Source organism: Leuresthes tenuis, unplaced genomic scaffold (assembly GCF_036924035.1).
Source record: "Leuresthes tenuis unplaced genomic scaffold, fLeuTen1.0.hap1 SCAF_12, whole genome shotgun sequence".
Classification (NCBI taxonomy): domain Eukaryota; kingdom Metazoa; phylum Chordata; class Actinopteri; order Atheriniformes; family Atherinopsidae; genus Leuresthes; species Leuresthes tenuis.
Window position 1 is genome coordinate 22,125,319 of NW_027325366.1, and position 16,559 is coordinate 22,141,877.

A 16,559-nucleotide genomic window follows, 5' to 3' on the forward strand; every position below is an offset into this window, starting at 1 on the left:
AATGCTTGGCGAACTGAATCTAACTGACTCTATCCTCCCCGATTCCGCGCGTTTCGGCGAGGAGGCATTTACATGCTCGGGCATACAAGCGGGATAAATAACTCCTCGACGAAGTAGGGAGGTCTTTAAAGTGGAAGGAGAGCTCGCGTCGAGCATGGTAAAGGAAACATTGCAAAGAGCCAACATTTGCAACTTCGGGATTTACTTGTAAAGGCGCTTTTAGTGGAGGTCGTGGAATTATCTGCGCGTAAGCATGCCTGTGAGAAGAGGTCACGTTGCGCCACAAAACACCTTCCTTGGATTAATCATTCGGAAATTCGAGGGTCAGAGTAAGTATTTTACTGATGTACAAATGCTACTACTATCATGAGTATGGTCTGACAAACACTGGGATAAAGAAGATAGGTAAATGGATTCAGATTTATCTTACGTTTTCCATTAAAATACTTAAAATATTTTTGACAACAAAGCAAACAAAATATGTTCTCGACGAGGTTAGGGAGACAAATAATTTGCAGACTGCTGATTTTTCTTTACAATATTATTGGAGCATTTTCAAAAATAGCCATTGAACACCTTTATATGTTAACTGTACCACAGCTTCACACATTCTTATTTCTTCTTTTTATACAGACCGAAAATTTATTATAGCCAATGCAAGGGTGGAGAACTGTGCGATTATATACTGCAACGATGGTTTCTGTGAGATGACAGGCTTCTCAAGACCAGACATAATGCAGAAGCCATGCACCTGTGACTTCCTCCATGGGGACCTTACTGACAAAGAGGCCATCGACCAGGTGTCACAGGCTGTGCTTGGTTCTGAGGAGCGCAAGGTGGAGATCACCTACCACCGTAAGGATGGTGAGTAACTGACCTGCCTCAATTGTGTGTCTATCACACCATGCCTGTGAGCTCAGAGGTATCTTTTGTGACGTGCTGCTGCTGAGAAAGTATCCAACCTACTGCAGCTTCTCTTATCATCCACTTCATGATGTGGCCTGTCAGTAGGCTCCTAACAATCCGCCAGTTTTAGGGTGTGCTGCCCTCATTATATCTCAGAGAGGAATGCAATGATGGCAGTCAGCTTTAAAATAACTCCATCCTGTAAGTTCATGTCGGAGCTATTCCTGTAAGCTATTGTGTGGAAGTAGACAACTCACTCTAATCTTCCTCATACATTTCTTAGCAAATGTTTAAACATGAAAATAGTCTCTTAGTAATGTTACTTTAATTGTGAAATGATCATTTACAGTCGAGTTGTGAATTTTCAGATATCACACGATTTGATTTGAATGAGATCTTTTAGGGTTAGCATTTGTTTATAATCATTTCTGGGTTTTTTTAATATTCTCTATTCAATAGTAGAGTGTGATAATTTTACAACTGTTCAAGTAAATTGTAAAGAAAAGCAAGCTTGAACTAAAGTATATATACAAGTTTATGGAGTTTTTTAATTCAAAGGAGCAGTGTGCTGAATTTTTGGATATCTGGTGGTGAAGTTGCACATTGCAACCAACTGAATGCCATCTGCCTTTCAAACAAATAGGAATAACTAGAAAAAACACCAAACATGTGAAAGACTGTCTCGAGAGTCAGTCTTTGTTTCTGCTCTGGTCCGATGTAGAAACAGGGCAATGCAACATTCCAGAACTAGCTGAGGCCTACCAATGCATCATTTTTATGAAAACATAGTGATGAATATGCTATTGCGATGCTGTTAGTAGTACTGCCTAAATATTATGCATGGTACTTATTCAGTAGTACTCTGTGTTAGTTTTATTCTTGACGTGCATCATGCAATATGTGAAAGATGGAGTACAAAAGAGTCATTGTCACCAATGTTTCAGGTCATAAATATTATAAATGATGAACAATATTTTAAGGTTTGGTAGACTTTGAAAATAGTGATGAATGCAGCAGACTTTGTAAAAAAGGACACCGTCACCATAAACATCCCCTACTAACTTGGGACTGCCCTATGAAGCCTTTTGTTTAATATTTTGGCTGCTTCCATCTTGATTGGAGCCATGGAAACGATGCATGCCTCAAATGATGTAGCTCCACCCTAAAGCATACCCTGCTTTACTGTCTGTATTAGTCTAAGTTGTGTCATAATTCACAAAATGAACATCAGGCTTAAGGTAAGATGTGAAACCTCTGAAGATATAAACCCATGAGAACAAGTTTACCGAGTTCCCAAATACTGTAGATTGACAGGCGGAGTCTTTTTGCCCCATAGGCTTCTGTACAAACAAACTTTACCTTCCATCACAAGAGTAACACCCCTCTACCCAATAGAAAGAATCCACATTTAAGAGACTTCCACATCGACCTGACTTTTCAAACAGAAGGCCACGTCTGTATACATGCAACTTATGATGGAGACACAGCTAACCAGTGATACACAACTTGGCTAACTCTGATTAACTGTGTCATAGCTTGAAAATGATCTAGCCATACCCATTATCATCTCTGGTATAAGCCTAAAAAAAGCAATTTGATCTGCTGGTATTTCTCTAAACGAGTCAAAATCACTGTAGGTGATACTAAGATCAGATATAGCAATTAATGTTTGTTGGATTTTGGTGTGCCCATTTGGCAGATATTCAAGAACATTCATGATAGACAGCAAACGTTGTAAACACATTTTTTGTAGATTTTTAGAAACTCACCAAAAAAAAAAAAAAAAAAAGCAGGCCTGTGCAGAAGAGGATTTCAAAAACAGTAACACCCAGCATAAGAGGCAGCAGAATGCTTTGTAACAAAAGCAGCCAATCACAGGCTTATACCAACAGCCAACATTTTTTAATACAATATCTGCTGCTCTGTAGAGTTTATTATATATTTTCTTACTGTAACATACAGAAAGTGCTTGTTTGGCTTGAAATATTTTTAAATATAAATGATGTTATTTTTGTCTATGAAACTTTGATGCATTTATTAATAGTATGGTTTGCTGCTGTAGATCAATGCTCTGACTAGTAAAACTGCCATACATGTGATATGTTACAGCTTAGCAGATTTGCCTAAGAATGTAAAAATGCACTCTCTTTAATGGTGGACTGGTGTTTGTCATTCATATTTAGTAAATCCCAGTCCTGTTATGAATGATGTACCGCAGAAACAGCAATCCTGAGTCAGAGAGAATTAATGCGATGTTACCACTCAGTGGTATAAATCCCCAGCTTGACCACCTCCTGCCATGCTCTCACAATGGTCAGCATGACATAACTGAAGAGGCAATCTGAAGGCCGTCCTTTTCAGATCAAGACCATACTTTTTTTCTTTTAACTTTGAACCTGTCTTTGCGCCAAGAGATCACTTCTGTTTGCAGTGCAATAGGTTTGAAGCGAAATTCCTCACTTTGTGAGGACTTTCAAGGCATGCACAATCATCTGTATTTTATTTAAGGAAGAAATAATTTATATTTCATTTAGTCACAATGATCCAGGGTTTAGATTTTTAGCTGAGTTTGATTAGATTCTAGGCAGTGGATACAAGTTCAATCTACCATCAGCAGCAATGTTTATCATATGATGAAGTTGATGAAGCATTTTTCAGTAACAGTTTTAGTTTCCCATCCTCCCATCATGCATGTTTGTTTTGTACTGCATCTCAACACTGTCATGTGCCTGTAATGTTTTAAGAGTGAAGGATGAGAACAACAAAAACCTTCTAACACTGTCATTGCTCCCAGTCTCTTGACAGTCCTCCCTGGTGTGCATCACAGTTTCAAGACACAACTCTTAATACTCCTCAGAGGAATTTACAGTGAGCATGTGTGCTCATGAATAAAGATGTCAGAGCTGACAGTGCAGTGACTGAGAATGAGCAGCTTACAGAGTAAATGCATTAAAACTGGTATGGAGGACACAATTCATGCGCTCCACATGCTAAAGGGGAATGAAAGACTCATGCCATCCTTGAGAGCAATAGACCTCTTGATTACAGACTGTCAACAAAGTGAAGCTTTTGGGTGGAAAAAAGAATCGCTTCATGTCTACCCTCCTGACAGTGTTTCAAATGATCAGTTTGAATGCAAATCAGTTAATCCTTTGTATTAAAACCCCCATTTTCCAAACCATCAAATGTACAGACTTTAACTCAGACAGGTTACCAATGTTGTATTTCTCACTGTTTAACACACAGGAGATTAACTCATTTTCAATATCAGTTGACTAACCACCTCTTGTTGTGGCTTTTATTTCACCTTATGGACTAATTGAAATGTGAAGGTTTGGGTTGTTTTCCTGTGCAGTGGAAAAGTACAGTGGGAAATCTTAAAAAGGGAGGTTTGAATTTGATGAAGCCCATGTGACATGAGGGACAACAAAGCTTTGGCTTTTTTCACTGAAAAGGCAAAAAGTTAAGCTGCTTATGCCTACGCTTAGAAATTAAAAGTAATGGAAAAATGGGGGGAAACTGTGGGAACACAACAAAACCTTTTGCACAAGGACATTTTCTTTTGATTTATGTCCCATTCTGTGTGAACAACGAAGACAGGTTGTGAGAGAAGATGCCACACATGCAGTCTTCCTCCAGCATGAATACATAATCAATGAGATAAATGCTTTTTCTTGATGGCTTTGTAAAGCTATCCTATTCCACAGGGTGTAATAATACTTTGTACCTGAATGAGTCTTAACAAAAGGAAGCTGACACCGTGGCGCAGGGAGAAGCTAAATGGATAATGGCTACATAACAGCGGCAGCTTAGCTAACCATGCTGAATGATCTGGGACATGTGGTGTGCGTGGGTGCAGGGTTTCATAGGTGACTCCCTATCAAGGGGGCTAAAGGGCCATGTGGCCCTGCTGAGGGTTTCATCGCAGGGGAGTCAGGGGACAAGGGACACAGAGTGCACAAGGTGTGCTGCAGGACACTTGGATGACTGCACTTTTAAAGAACACATCCATTTTTCATCATGCTCAGCCTTCTTTAGTGTCTTGCGCTTTAGTTTTCCTCATCTGGTTTCATATGCTAGAGTGAAATCGGCTCTGCAAGCAGATGTATCAAGTTGTAAATTGCTCTAAGTACTATGAAAAATATGGACAGCACGCTGTAACCTAAGCTCATTTCTAACAGACGATGAATATCAGCTTCATTACTGGAAAATTTGTGTTAAGGTGTGAATAATGCCCATAGTCAGATGTGAAACCAATTTTTTGGCCATGAGAAGAACAAGTGGATAAAAAGCAAAAAAGATCTCAATTTGTAATGGATAGTAATCCATAGACTACTGTGTCATCTCATGAGGTTCTTGCACTTGGCAATTTACTGATGTGTTTCTCTCCAAACTGTACCATCTGTGTTTTCCTCATCAGTTACTGTTTGTCAGTTTACAGTTGACTCTCGAGTGTATTCATTCTGCCAACATTTGTGCTAAATCAAACAGAATTAAAGATTATGAAGAAGTGTATCAAGAATTGATAAATAACAACTAACTGAAACGCTGGAGCTGCAACTGCTAGTTATCCCTGATGGTCCTGAAGACACTGATTGAAGATGAAAATAGGCCAGGCTGTGTAGCTCACAGCAGCCTCACTGAGGCGAGATATTGCCACAAGCCTCAAGGACTCTAAACAAAGGGTTAGCTTGCACGGCCTCTCCCTCTATGCCATAGCCCTTGTGGGCAATGCCCTAGTAATGTTGTGTATTGGCTTAAGCAGAATAACCCTTAAACAGAAACATGCCAGATTTCATTATACAAGGCCTGCTACAGGGCAGTAGTTTAAAAGCTGCAGTGGTGGAGAGTGCTCTGGGAGAAGGACACAAACACAAAAATCAGTGTTCGATTATGTTGCTCAAAGCAGATCAGCTTTTTCAGATTAATATGAGGCTCTGATGCATCAAAATCATAAAGCTTCTCTGTTTTAAATGAGATTTAAATGTGCTCCAGTACACAGATATAAACCCATCTATGCGTCTTTAAGACACCTTGCTATTTCACCACAACTCTGTTTGACCTGTGAGTCATTATTGTAATAGATTCCAGAGGATCACTTGATTAAGCAGCAAAGGTTTAATAATTGATGATGGAAATGGAATCTGCAGTAATGAAATTTCCATCATGAAAAGGGAGCTAGTCTTAATTCATTCATTCAAGCAGGTGTAAATAACATTTCTTGGCTCACAGGGAAACACTGTAGAAATGTCAGGGAATGAATGGACATTCTCTCTCTCAAACAGCTGGGACCATGATCAAATGATATGTGTCAGAGAGGTGTTTTGGGAAAGACCAGAAAGATTGAAGTCCCTGAAACTGAAATAGTGAGTGGTCCTCAATTTTATACATACTCGACACTATGGTTCACTCTACACAACAGCTCACATGAATAAATTTACAGGGCTAGAGGTTACTTGTGTGAAATGTAAATTAAAACCTAAACAAGTAAGTAATCCAAAGGCCTCCATGCAGTTAGAGAGAAATAAAAAATATTGCTATAAACAAATGGACAAAAAGAGCATATCTTCATTATCACATGACAAATTATATGTAAATGTGCATATTTACGAAAATAAAGTATATTTGATGAAGAATAGTATTAGTAAGTTTAAACTAATACTAGTTATGCTCACAATGATGGTTGTAAGAATATAAATCCATTGCCTGTACAAAAACAACCCTGTTTGGAATAGGCTGATCCCCTGGCCGACATGCAGTATTATCTCATTAATATTTCATTAGTTTATTCAATCATCCAATCATCATGCAATTTCCACGTTACTGCCTTTTTATGGTATGAAAACTGATGTAACCCTCTTCATCTTTGCCTGTTCATAAAAATACTGGACATAAATTTTATATAGATTGCTATGCTACAGAAGTTACAAAATTATGTATATTACAGAAATTCTCCTCCTAAAAGCTGCCACCAATATTTTTACTAAAGCGCAATGTACTTGGATTTAAGATTGAAGTGATTATTATGTTGACTGATTGTATTACTGGAATAGCATGCAGTTAAAGAACATCACAGACAAATTAAACTTTGTGTGTCATTTTGGAGCAAGAAAAGTAACTAAAATATTTAAAGACTGCAGCAGTTGAAATTTACGTTACCTTAAGCCTTTTTATCACTCAGAAAGTACACAACTGTGAGAGGAAACAGAAAAAAACACATGGTAACATAACAGCATCAGATGATTAGATGTCTCATAGTGTTGCTTTATGAAACCTTTACAGAGGCGGCGCAGAAATTATCCTTTCCTTCACCAAGACTAGACCTGTGGTAGCCTTATAGGACCACTGTAGTTTGTCTGTTTGCTTGCAAAATTCTAAACGAATAACCACTCAAATTTCATGAAATTTGTGGGAGAGTTGGAGAATGGGCTGAGGAAGAATTGAAATGGAATTAAGGCATGTATATGATTTACATTGATCAAAAAACGTGTAATACAGCATAGCCTTTGGTGAAGGACATGCCTACTGCTAACACAGTGCATTTCACATGTAAACATTTATTCAATAGCCGTTTTATGAGATAGAGCTCATCCTAGCTGTCACAGTGAGAAAAGATTACCAGTCCTTCACTTGACCGACACAGAGACAACCAATCATATATGCTGACATTTATTGTCACTTTAGACAGAGAAAACTGTCTCGATTGATGGTAGGATTACATGTTAACGCCACACAGAAAGACCCCAGCTGAGATTCAGACTGGGGACCTTCTTACTTTAAGGAGACAGCACCAGCCATTGCTCCACTGTGCCACCACCTTCAACACGTTTATAATCCTAACTATATTATGTTTGGTTAGGGAGAAAAGGTGAATTCATGGTGCTTTCCTGCTGTCACTGAAGTCTTTATGAATCGTCATCAGATGCTTTGCTATAAAGCTTGTGCAATGGTGTTGGTGTGATAAGCCAAGTTAAGCTCACAGCACTTGCAGAGCAGCTCATTGGTGGGTCTTTGTCTAAGATACTCCAACACTTTAGATGATTGTGGGAGGTTTTTTTTAAGCCTTTGCTGTGTTGGATCATAGTAAGTGATTTCTTTAATAATCATTGATATGATTAGAGCCATTAGTTGTCCCAGCTTGTACCAAATGCTGTTAAATGCTTCTTTCTATATTATTTTAGAAAGGCTCACCCAAACAACAAGAGTGAGTGAACAAGTTGTACACCTCAGATCCAGTCAAATAATAAATCCAGTGGCATGCACAATATTGTTATGATCCCAGCTGCCAATGGGGGAAAAGCAGGGTACATCCTGAACAGGTCGCCAGTCCATCACAGAGACAAACAATTATCCATGTTTGCGCTCACTTATGAGGTCAATTTAGAATCACCAATTAACTTAACAAGGAGGTTTTTTGGACTGTGGGTGGGAGTTAGAGTTCTTGATGAGAACACATGAGAGGTCCACACTGATGGTTGGGGCTGGTTCAAAACCAGGAACCCTCAGCTACGACATTACAATGTATGCACTGGCAGAGCGGAGAGAAGCAAACATGTCAACCAAGAGGGAACAACTGGAAACAGCATGACAATGGCATATCCAGTTGACTTAAACTGATCAGTTTAAATGTCAAATATGAAACAGATTCCTGTCTAGAAACGCAACAAACACAGACAAAGCTAACAGATTCGGTCACTTTTAACTGAACTTAATTTGGTAAGTCAGGTCAAATCATGAGAGTGTGCCCTGTTAAGGGCATTAATATAATATAAAGCTCCTTTCCTGTGATCTTTTTTTTTTCAGAAGTTAAAAAAAAAAAGCAAAATAGATAAATGTCCAAATCCTTTTCCATTTTTAACTCTGTGCTCCAAATGTAAGAATAGTATAGAGAATCACAATAGGTTGTAAACAGGTCAAATTAGAAATTGAAAATCCCTTCTCAATGACTCTGGAAAAAGCCTAAAGCTTCTCATTAAATTGTCTGAGAGCTTCACTTCAGCTGGAAATTATCTCTGCCAATGTCATTTGTTACTCAGCGGGTGGTAGCACAACACATCTGGATAATGGGATCCTCCTATCTGAATTCTGTTTTTTTTATTCAGATACTCTATGCCTTAAGTTTAATTTATCATCTCAATTTGATTTTTATCCCTTGTACGATCACACAGTCTAACACAATAACATCTAGTTTTTGCTGTTGTGATTTTTTTTTTTCAAGCTTCCCATCTAAATCTGCTATGATCTCCAGTTAAGTATTTGCATCTAGTATCGTGGAATGTAAGGGTTGTGCAGTTAATCTAATTACATATATGGTTATGAGTTTCTATTCTAATTATTATGATAACAAGATAATGTCAGAAAACTGATCATTGTGCTACATTCCATTTAGCAATGATGTTCTCAGTTTAGCCTGCGTTACAAATCTAGCGCACCTTTTTCTTTGGCAACAGACTTTTTATTTGTATGTTTCTGATGAACATTTCTGCATTATTCATTCAGAATTAATGAAAAGGATACATATTGAGATACAATCAATTCAGCTTTAGGTTATGACTCCAGGAGACTCCTTGGTTTGTAAAGATCAAAAAGAAGATGAACACCACAGTTGTTCTCAAGCAGTGTCTTTGGACGCTTTTCTTCAGGTTGATCACAAGGCTCAGTGCCTCAGATTTTAGGTGCAGGAAAGAAATGCTCTCCCTATTCCGCTCACAAAATGTTCTGCATGTTTGCCAAAATAAGAGCACATATGTAAGTTCATATAAATGATAAAGAGTACGATGATTAGCCTGTATTTATATCTCAAATTTAGTAATGCACAGTATCTGCTCATGCAACTTTATACATTAGTTAAAAGACGCTTTCCTTTCATCCCTTTTTCTGTAGAGGTGACATTCAGCAGGAGATCAGATGAGAAGGGACCCCTATAGCTTAGCCTTTAAGCATGACCATTGTTTCCACATCTGTTAAAGTAAACCACAGCACAGAAATCGTTCCCCTGAATTTATCATCTTGTTTGCACACAGAGCTTTAGGCTTGTGCAATAATACTACATCTCTGTTGTTATTAACACTAACTGTGGTAACTCAAGTGGAAAATATTAACTTCATCACTCTTTTTAAGATTTCAGGTAAGTTTTACAGTATTTCACATTACCTTGTTGTCCTTACCTTTAATATTAATTGACAATGCAACTGTCAATCTCTATAACTATAACATGGGACTGTCTAAAATTCCTGTAAAGAAACATGGTGTATCAATGGTGTGTTAACATTTAGCATTGAAACCTTTACGCTGTTTAGAACGAAGAGTGAATTTATATGCTTTCTGCTGCATTTAGAGAACTTAAGCTATTTATATTTTAATGGGCTGTTCACTGGTCTACTCAGAAAAACAGATAACCTCTAGTTGAGTAGTTGTGGTGCATACCAAATGGGCAAAATTGCCCCTCAGCAGCTGAGGCTCCAGTTCAGCTCCCAGTCAGCCGGACCTCTGCAGCATGTCATTCTCCTGCTCTCCTCCCACACACTTCTTGTCAATCTCTACAGCTATGGCAAAATGCCAAATAAGAGAAAAAGGGAACTTTGGAAAACTCCCTGACTGATAAGTGAAAATTAAATAATTGATCGAAGATGAAACCTGCATGTTTCCCTGCATAACAACGCAAACATTTCAGCATCTTTTTACTTTTACATATAAACAGCTAATTTTGCCTTCACCTTACTCTGTTTTCAGGATAAAGCAGTAATCTATATTTAATTCAGGGAAATGCTGTCTCACTCTACCTACAGGTACTCGACATTAAGTTGGATCTTGCATTTCTATCAATGTACTCAACCATACTGTTGAGTGATGTACAAAATGTGATAAAGCAGAGGTAAAAGAGTGTGGTTAGATTTCTGATAATATGATAAATACGTTGTGCTGTTTGTGATAACTATACGCTCGGCAGTGGTGAGGCTGTTGTTATTCTAGCGGGAGGATTTTGCTGCACGCATTTACTTTCTTCACTATCGAGAATACAAACATCAGTGAGTGTTCATATGTTCAGGAACCACTTTCACACGTTACAACCACCTACTTTTATGTTCTCAAAATTGACAAACAGTTCAATGCAAGTTTGAATAGAAAAAATGATTTTCTGAGGAAGAACGTGCAGCTCCCCAGCCCTGTTAGCACCACTCTCCTGCTTTATTATGAAACAAAGAGGGGCGCCCCTGACACCAGGCAAGATGTAGTTCACACCTGCTGGTCATTTCATCCTCATACAGCTTATGCAGCTGTGTGTTGCTTCAGTTTGCTTATTATAGTCAAAGCACTGAATTTGACCTCTTCTCAAACATGAATGTCACAATCTTTGGTGTCTTCCATCTCATTAAAGTCACATAATCATATTTTTTGTATTGACGATGCATCATTATTGCTTGGAGTTTTTCATTCCTACCAAAAGAACTCTGGCATGTTGAGGCAGACCGGGCTTGTTATATTTAGTCGGACACCAAGTCTACTGCTAATGAATGCTGCTGGCAGGGTGTCTGTGAGCCCCGAGGAAACTACAGGGAACACTAGTAATATGTGTCCTCTGTGTATACGAGCAACACAACAACCCAGACAGAATGACAGACAGACTTGCATACAGAGAAAGACAAAGGAACGGTTTTGCCATCGGTGCTGTTTTCATAGCTCAGTCCCACATGGTACATGCCAGTGTTATTTATATAATCTCTAAAAAATATTCAAGTATTTCCTCAGGTTTTAGAAATAGAAGGAAACACTATTAAGAAAGCTTGATCCTACTGCTCATTATGTCACCTTAGCAGTGCAGGATAATTGTTAAATTAACTCATATTTGTCCAGTCTTTTTATATTAATACTAAATCATGCTGTCCACAATGTGCTGTTCCTCAACTTTTATTTTAAAGAAACCTCTGCCAGCATAGTTATTTGCCTGGATTACGCATTCACCCATAAACACACACACACTGTAGTTGTACACTTTATAAACCTCAAGGCATACTTATTTTATTAACAGTTTTATTTGTTCTGACATGCAGGCATTGACCTTTAAATCAGGGCAAGTTCCCCAACGTTTGGGTTAAATCAGAGGAAGGTGTTAGTTATTTTAACATGTGTGTTTAATTAGCATTGTAAATAGCGGTTTCTGCAATCACTTATCATATATACTGTGATTTTTTTTTTTTATTTTTTTTTTGATAATCCTTTCTGAAAGAGACTATTCACAGTTTTAGAGATGGAATAATAAAGCGCTTTGGCACTGACGCTTTCTCTCTCTTTCAGGGTCTGATTTTCAGTGTAATACTCACATAATCCCAGTGAAGAATGAAGAAGGCGTGGTGATGATGTTTATCTTGAATTTTGATTACGTCATGGATGAGGGAAGTGACCACTCTGCAGAAAATATAAGCCCCACATCCCCCACAAAGTCGGATCAAAGTGAGTATTCGACATCAGCGAGAAACTGCATATGTCATAATATATTCTTTGTTTTACCAGTTTCTAAAAGAAGACGTTGCTATATGTTTGTTGTCATGAAATTTTTATCCGTTGACATCTCAATTATCTATTTTTTTTAAATAAGTTGCTCCACACTAGGGCTGTGTGTACAAACAATGTAGATCATTGTTAGCCAACTGTGGATGCGGACACTCCCCTAAAAAGTAATTTCATATAGAAATATTGATGACAGTGCACCACAACTACACATGATAATGAAAGCAACAGCAAACAAGAGGTAATGTTTTAGGAAATGTTTGAGATGCTCATCAATAAAGTACTGAAGATTGAATCTATTTTATTACCAAGTCTCAGTTCTATAATCATGAAAAAATTCATAGCAAGCAATAAACTTGATTCTTTTGCAGTAAAAGGGCTGTGCATGATTTTAAAGAAAATGTTAGAATACAAATAAGAGAAAACACGCCTCAGCTCACACATATCAATAGTACCGGCACAGGAACATCAACTTCTCCTAAATCTGCAACTAATGAATGCATAGCCTGTACAGTGTAGCTTACAGCCTTGCAGAGAAAAGATCAACCAGGTGGAAACGGATGATCATGGTCGTTTTTAGTAAACAACCTTTGGAACCCTATAGTAGTTAATTGAAACAATCCCAGCTTACTAAAAGCATGGTCTTCCACTGCCATTACCGAGATGTATGGCTGCAACTATTTATATTTTACTAATAAATTAGTGTATTACAAAAATTATCAATCACAAACAAAGTGAAAAGAGAAATGCTATCAAACTGTTCAAAATCTGTGAAATTGTCCATTTGTTTTGTACTTAATTATGGAGTCTTTCTTTTTCATTGGCTCTGCATGGTCTCATTGCTCTAAAAAAATGTGTGTGCGCATTGTTTGAAAAATGCATGAGGGTTGCATTTCTGTCTTTATGAATATCTTTTGTATGTAGGAAAAGGCATCTGCAGGGTTTTTCTGTGTACGCATCGTTTCTTCATCTACACCTTGGATTATCCATCTGCAAGAATTTCACTAACAAAACCAAAGAATTGTGCCATGATTCCACCTGCACAATTCTGTGTGACCATGGATCTCAGATATGCATTTGTTACTTTTTATATTTATCATTATACCAGTCCTAAAACAAAGACCTCCTCATTTTTTTGCAAAGTGCCTGAATGTAATAACTGAAAATGAGATCATTGCAAACAAGAGTTTGTTCCCTTTTTTGTAAAGTGTAAGTTTTGGGCATGTTGACCGCATCTGTTACTCTAAAAATTGTGAATAATTTTGTTAACAAGCACAATGCAGTTGACATGCACAGGAATAACAAGCGCCATGTGCATGCAGGAAGGGAACAGCCTGCTTACGTAATTTTGTCTTGTTGAAAATGTTTCATTATTTGTCTCTTTTAATGTTTTCTTGGGAGAGCAGCATTTCTTAGTTGTTTTTTTTTTAAATGCTTGTCCGGTGGTGTAAATGTCAGTGAATTACTGCTTCTCTCTGATTTGATGTAGTCAGCATCTTCAGAACAGAGCTCTGTTGTCTTCTTTTCTCTGTATGAATTCCTCCAAGGCTCAATGACATTCATGGTGCATGTATGTAGGCCCATGTTTGCCCATCTAATGTTGCTAATCAGAGTTGATGACTTGTGATGGTGTTTCATGAAGGGAACCTGTGGGTAAATGAGAAAGATGAACATATGATGTGACTTCAGATCAGTAGATTCAAAGAGACAAAGTCATGACTACATGACACGTAACACTTATAGCATGATCTGAACATTGTCTTTGTCTTTGAGCCGAAAGTAGCAGCAAAACATAAAAGTCAATTTAACTCAATACATGGTTGAGATTTGGTGCCCATTCATTTTCATGAAAGCTGCATGCTATTGGACTATAGATGTCCTTTTTTCATATTAACCATTTCAAAACCCTATAATCATTATTGCTACCGCAGACAACAAAAACTGGCTCCAGCAATAGAGGTGTAAATCTGACGGTATCACAGAAATTGATTGTGTTGGCAGTTATGGGGTTTTGACGTGATTGAAAATTGATTCTTGAATCAAAACTGATTCAGCTTTGTTGTATCCCTGATTTATGAATCAGTGAGATTGTTTATTTAGTTATATAAATGATTTATAGGATTTCCGTGTGGCCCTTTTTTCCTGTTAACAGAAGTAAGCAATTCGAGGGAAGATGCATCCTGTGGCATCACAACAGGCTGCATTGAAATAGTGTAGGTTGAATGGATACCGTATTCCATGAAAGATGTCCTAAAGGAGTTTTAAACAAGTTGATGGAATGGAAAAGCACCGTTAAAATCTCTCTAATGAGTCATGTCAAATGAATCATGTCAGTTATTTCTTTCCTAGAATACTGTAGAATCCAAACAGTGCCCAAATGCTTGCCTTCTTTCTAGACTGATTGTGTTTCCTCATTAATTTCTTGCTTCTCCATTAATTGGACACTCAACTCTGAGAGCTAATTTTAGCTGCTAGTGGCTGCTAGTTTGTGCTGCTACCCCCACAACTTCAAATAGCCTAAGTCTGAAAGCCATTACATGCAAGTGGAAAATCAACTTTGCCAAAGGAACTTAACAACATTAAAATGATCAGAAGCTGTAAATTAATTGTAAGTCTTAGAAAATAGGAAATGCAACACCTTTTCCCATATATCCTTAAAAGGAACCTGACTAATATAACTGTTACGACTTTCTTAGATTAAGATTGAGATTGGCTGTATAAATGTGCTGCTTCTGTTGTTTGAATCGCATTGCATTGTGGGCTGTCATGTCAATGAACTAGAGTGGTCCCAGTCTCTGGAATCTGCTGTGAGATAAACAGTACTTCTCTGCAGCCTTTTCAGTTTGAATCTGAGTGAAACAAAAGTGGTGAAGACAACATTGAATAAATTACTAGAAATGTACTCCAAAATTGAAAATATGAGAAAGGTGAAAAAAACTAAACTTGGAACAAACTCTGTCGTGTATTTGCAGCACCTGAGACCTCCAACTTCTGTCATCAGTTGTTAAACTGTAAGCTCATTGTGGTGAAAGGAGAGGGTAAGGACAATTTCAGGCTTGTTTATACAAAGACTTAGGGGACTGCTGAGTTAACTGATATCGGATCTGAAGTGGTCACTCAAGACGTATTTGGGGATGCATTGGAAAGTCAGGTGTGAACAGGTGTCCACTTGTTGTCAGATCACTCAGGACACATGTTAATGTCAAATGTGAACAGGCCATCGGTCCCTTATCGATGCAACAAAATCCATCCTGACGATATTATGCTAGAAGGAGCTGTTTTTTTCAGTTCACTCACCATCCTACAGGACATGATGTGGGAGATAATAACAGGCATGAAATTTTGCTGACCTCTGTGGTAAAAAGCAATGGGAGGTTCCATTTCCCATTAGAGCTACAAATGTATCCAATGCATCAGGGGAGATGTGGCTGTGGGTGTTTTGGAAGCTGTCTTTGCTCCTTTTCTTATTGGCAGAAAATCTGTGAAGCCTCTCTTTGCCTCCTATGTTGCCTTTCGACTGGAAACTACAATGAAATGCAACACCAATGCAGTATTGTATTGATAGCTTTACAGCTGATTGGTCAAACATTATTGAGATCGTGTCTCCAGGGGAGTCTGAACAAATTAAGGCCTATAATTCTTATTACTCAGGTTTCCTTTTTAAAATCAAAATTATCTCGGGTTAACAGACCTTTAATACAAAGTAATAGAGCAGTGCCAGAGAACAAATTCAGGCTCAACATTGCCTGCAGAAACTAAATATAGCTTATTTTTGTTTGTTTTGCTTTGTGTTTAATCATTAGAGAGAGCATTTTTTTTAGACTACCAAGCCCTTCATTTGGATGTAGCAGCCTTGAAAAGAAGATTTTTGGACATAGAATAGCTAATTACTATCTGGGGCTGACAGCAGGAGCTGGAACAAAACTGAGTCTGCCAGAGAGTAATCCCTGTTTTTCGGAGCTGCCATCTTGAACACACCTTTCATGTTCAGCCTGACTTCAAAGTATCGAACTCTAACTAAATCCCTCATATTTTGAAATATAACCAGCACACAGAAGTATCATTTTACAGATCAATCTTTAGCTGAATGTGTATCATGCCTTGTACAATATGACAATTAACACTGATGGAGGAACTCTTTTGAA

General features: G+C 37.9%; 1 protein-coding gene across 1 annotated transcript in view; it reads left to right on the forward strand.

Moving 5' to 3' along the window:
• The first annotated feature begins 253 nt into the window (after window positions 1-253).
• LOC140319216 (voltage-gated inwardly rectifying potassium channel KCNH7-like) overlaps window positions 254-16,559 on the forward strand; it is a 46,405-nt gene continuing 30,099 nt past the window's right edge. The window contains exons 1-3 of the mRNA XM_072396812.1: window positions 254-329; window positions 634-864; window positions 12,202-12,357. Coding sequence (XP_072252913.1) covers window positions 254-329; window positions 634-864; window positions 12,202-12,357 — 463 coding nt within the window. The remainder of the gene's footprint in view (window positions 330-633; window positions 865-12,201; window positions 12,358-16,559) is intronic.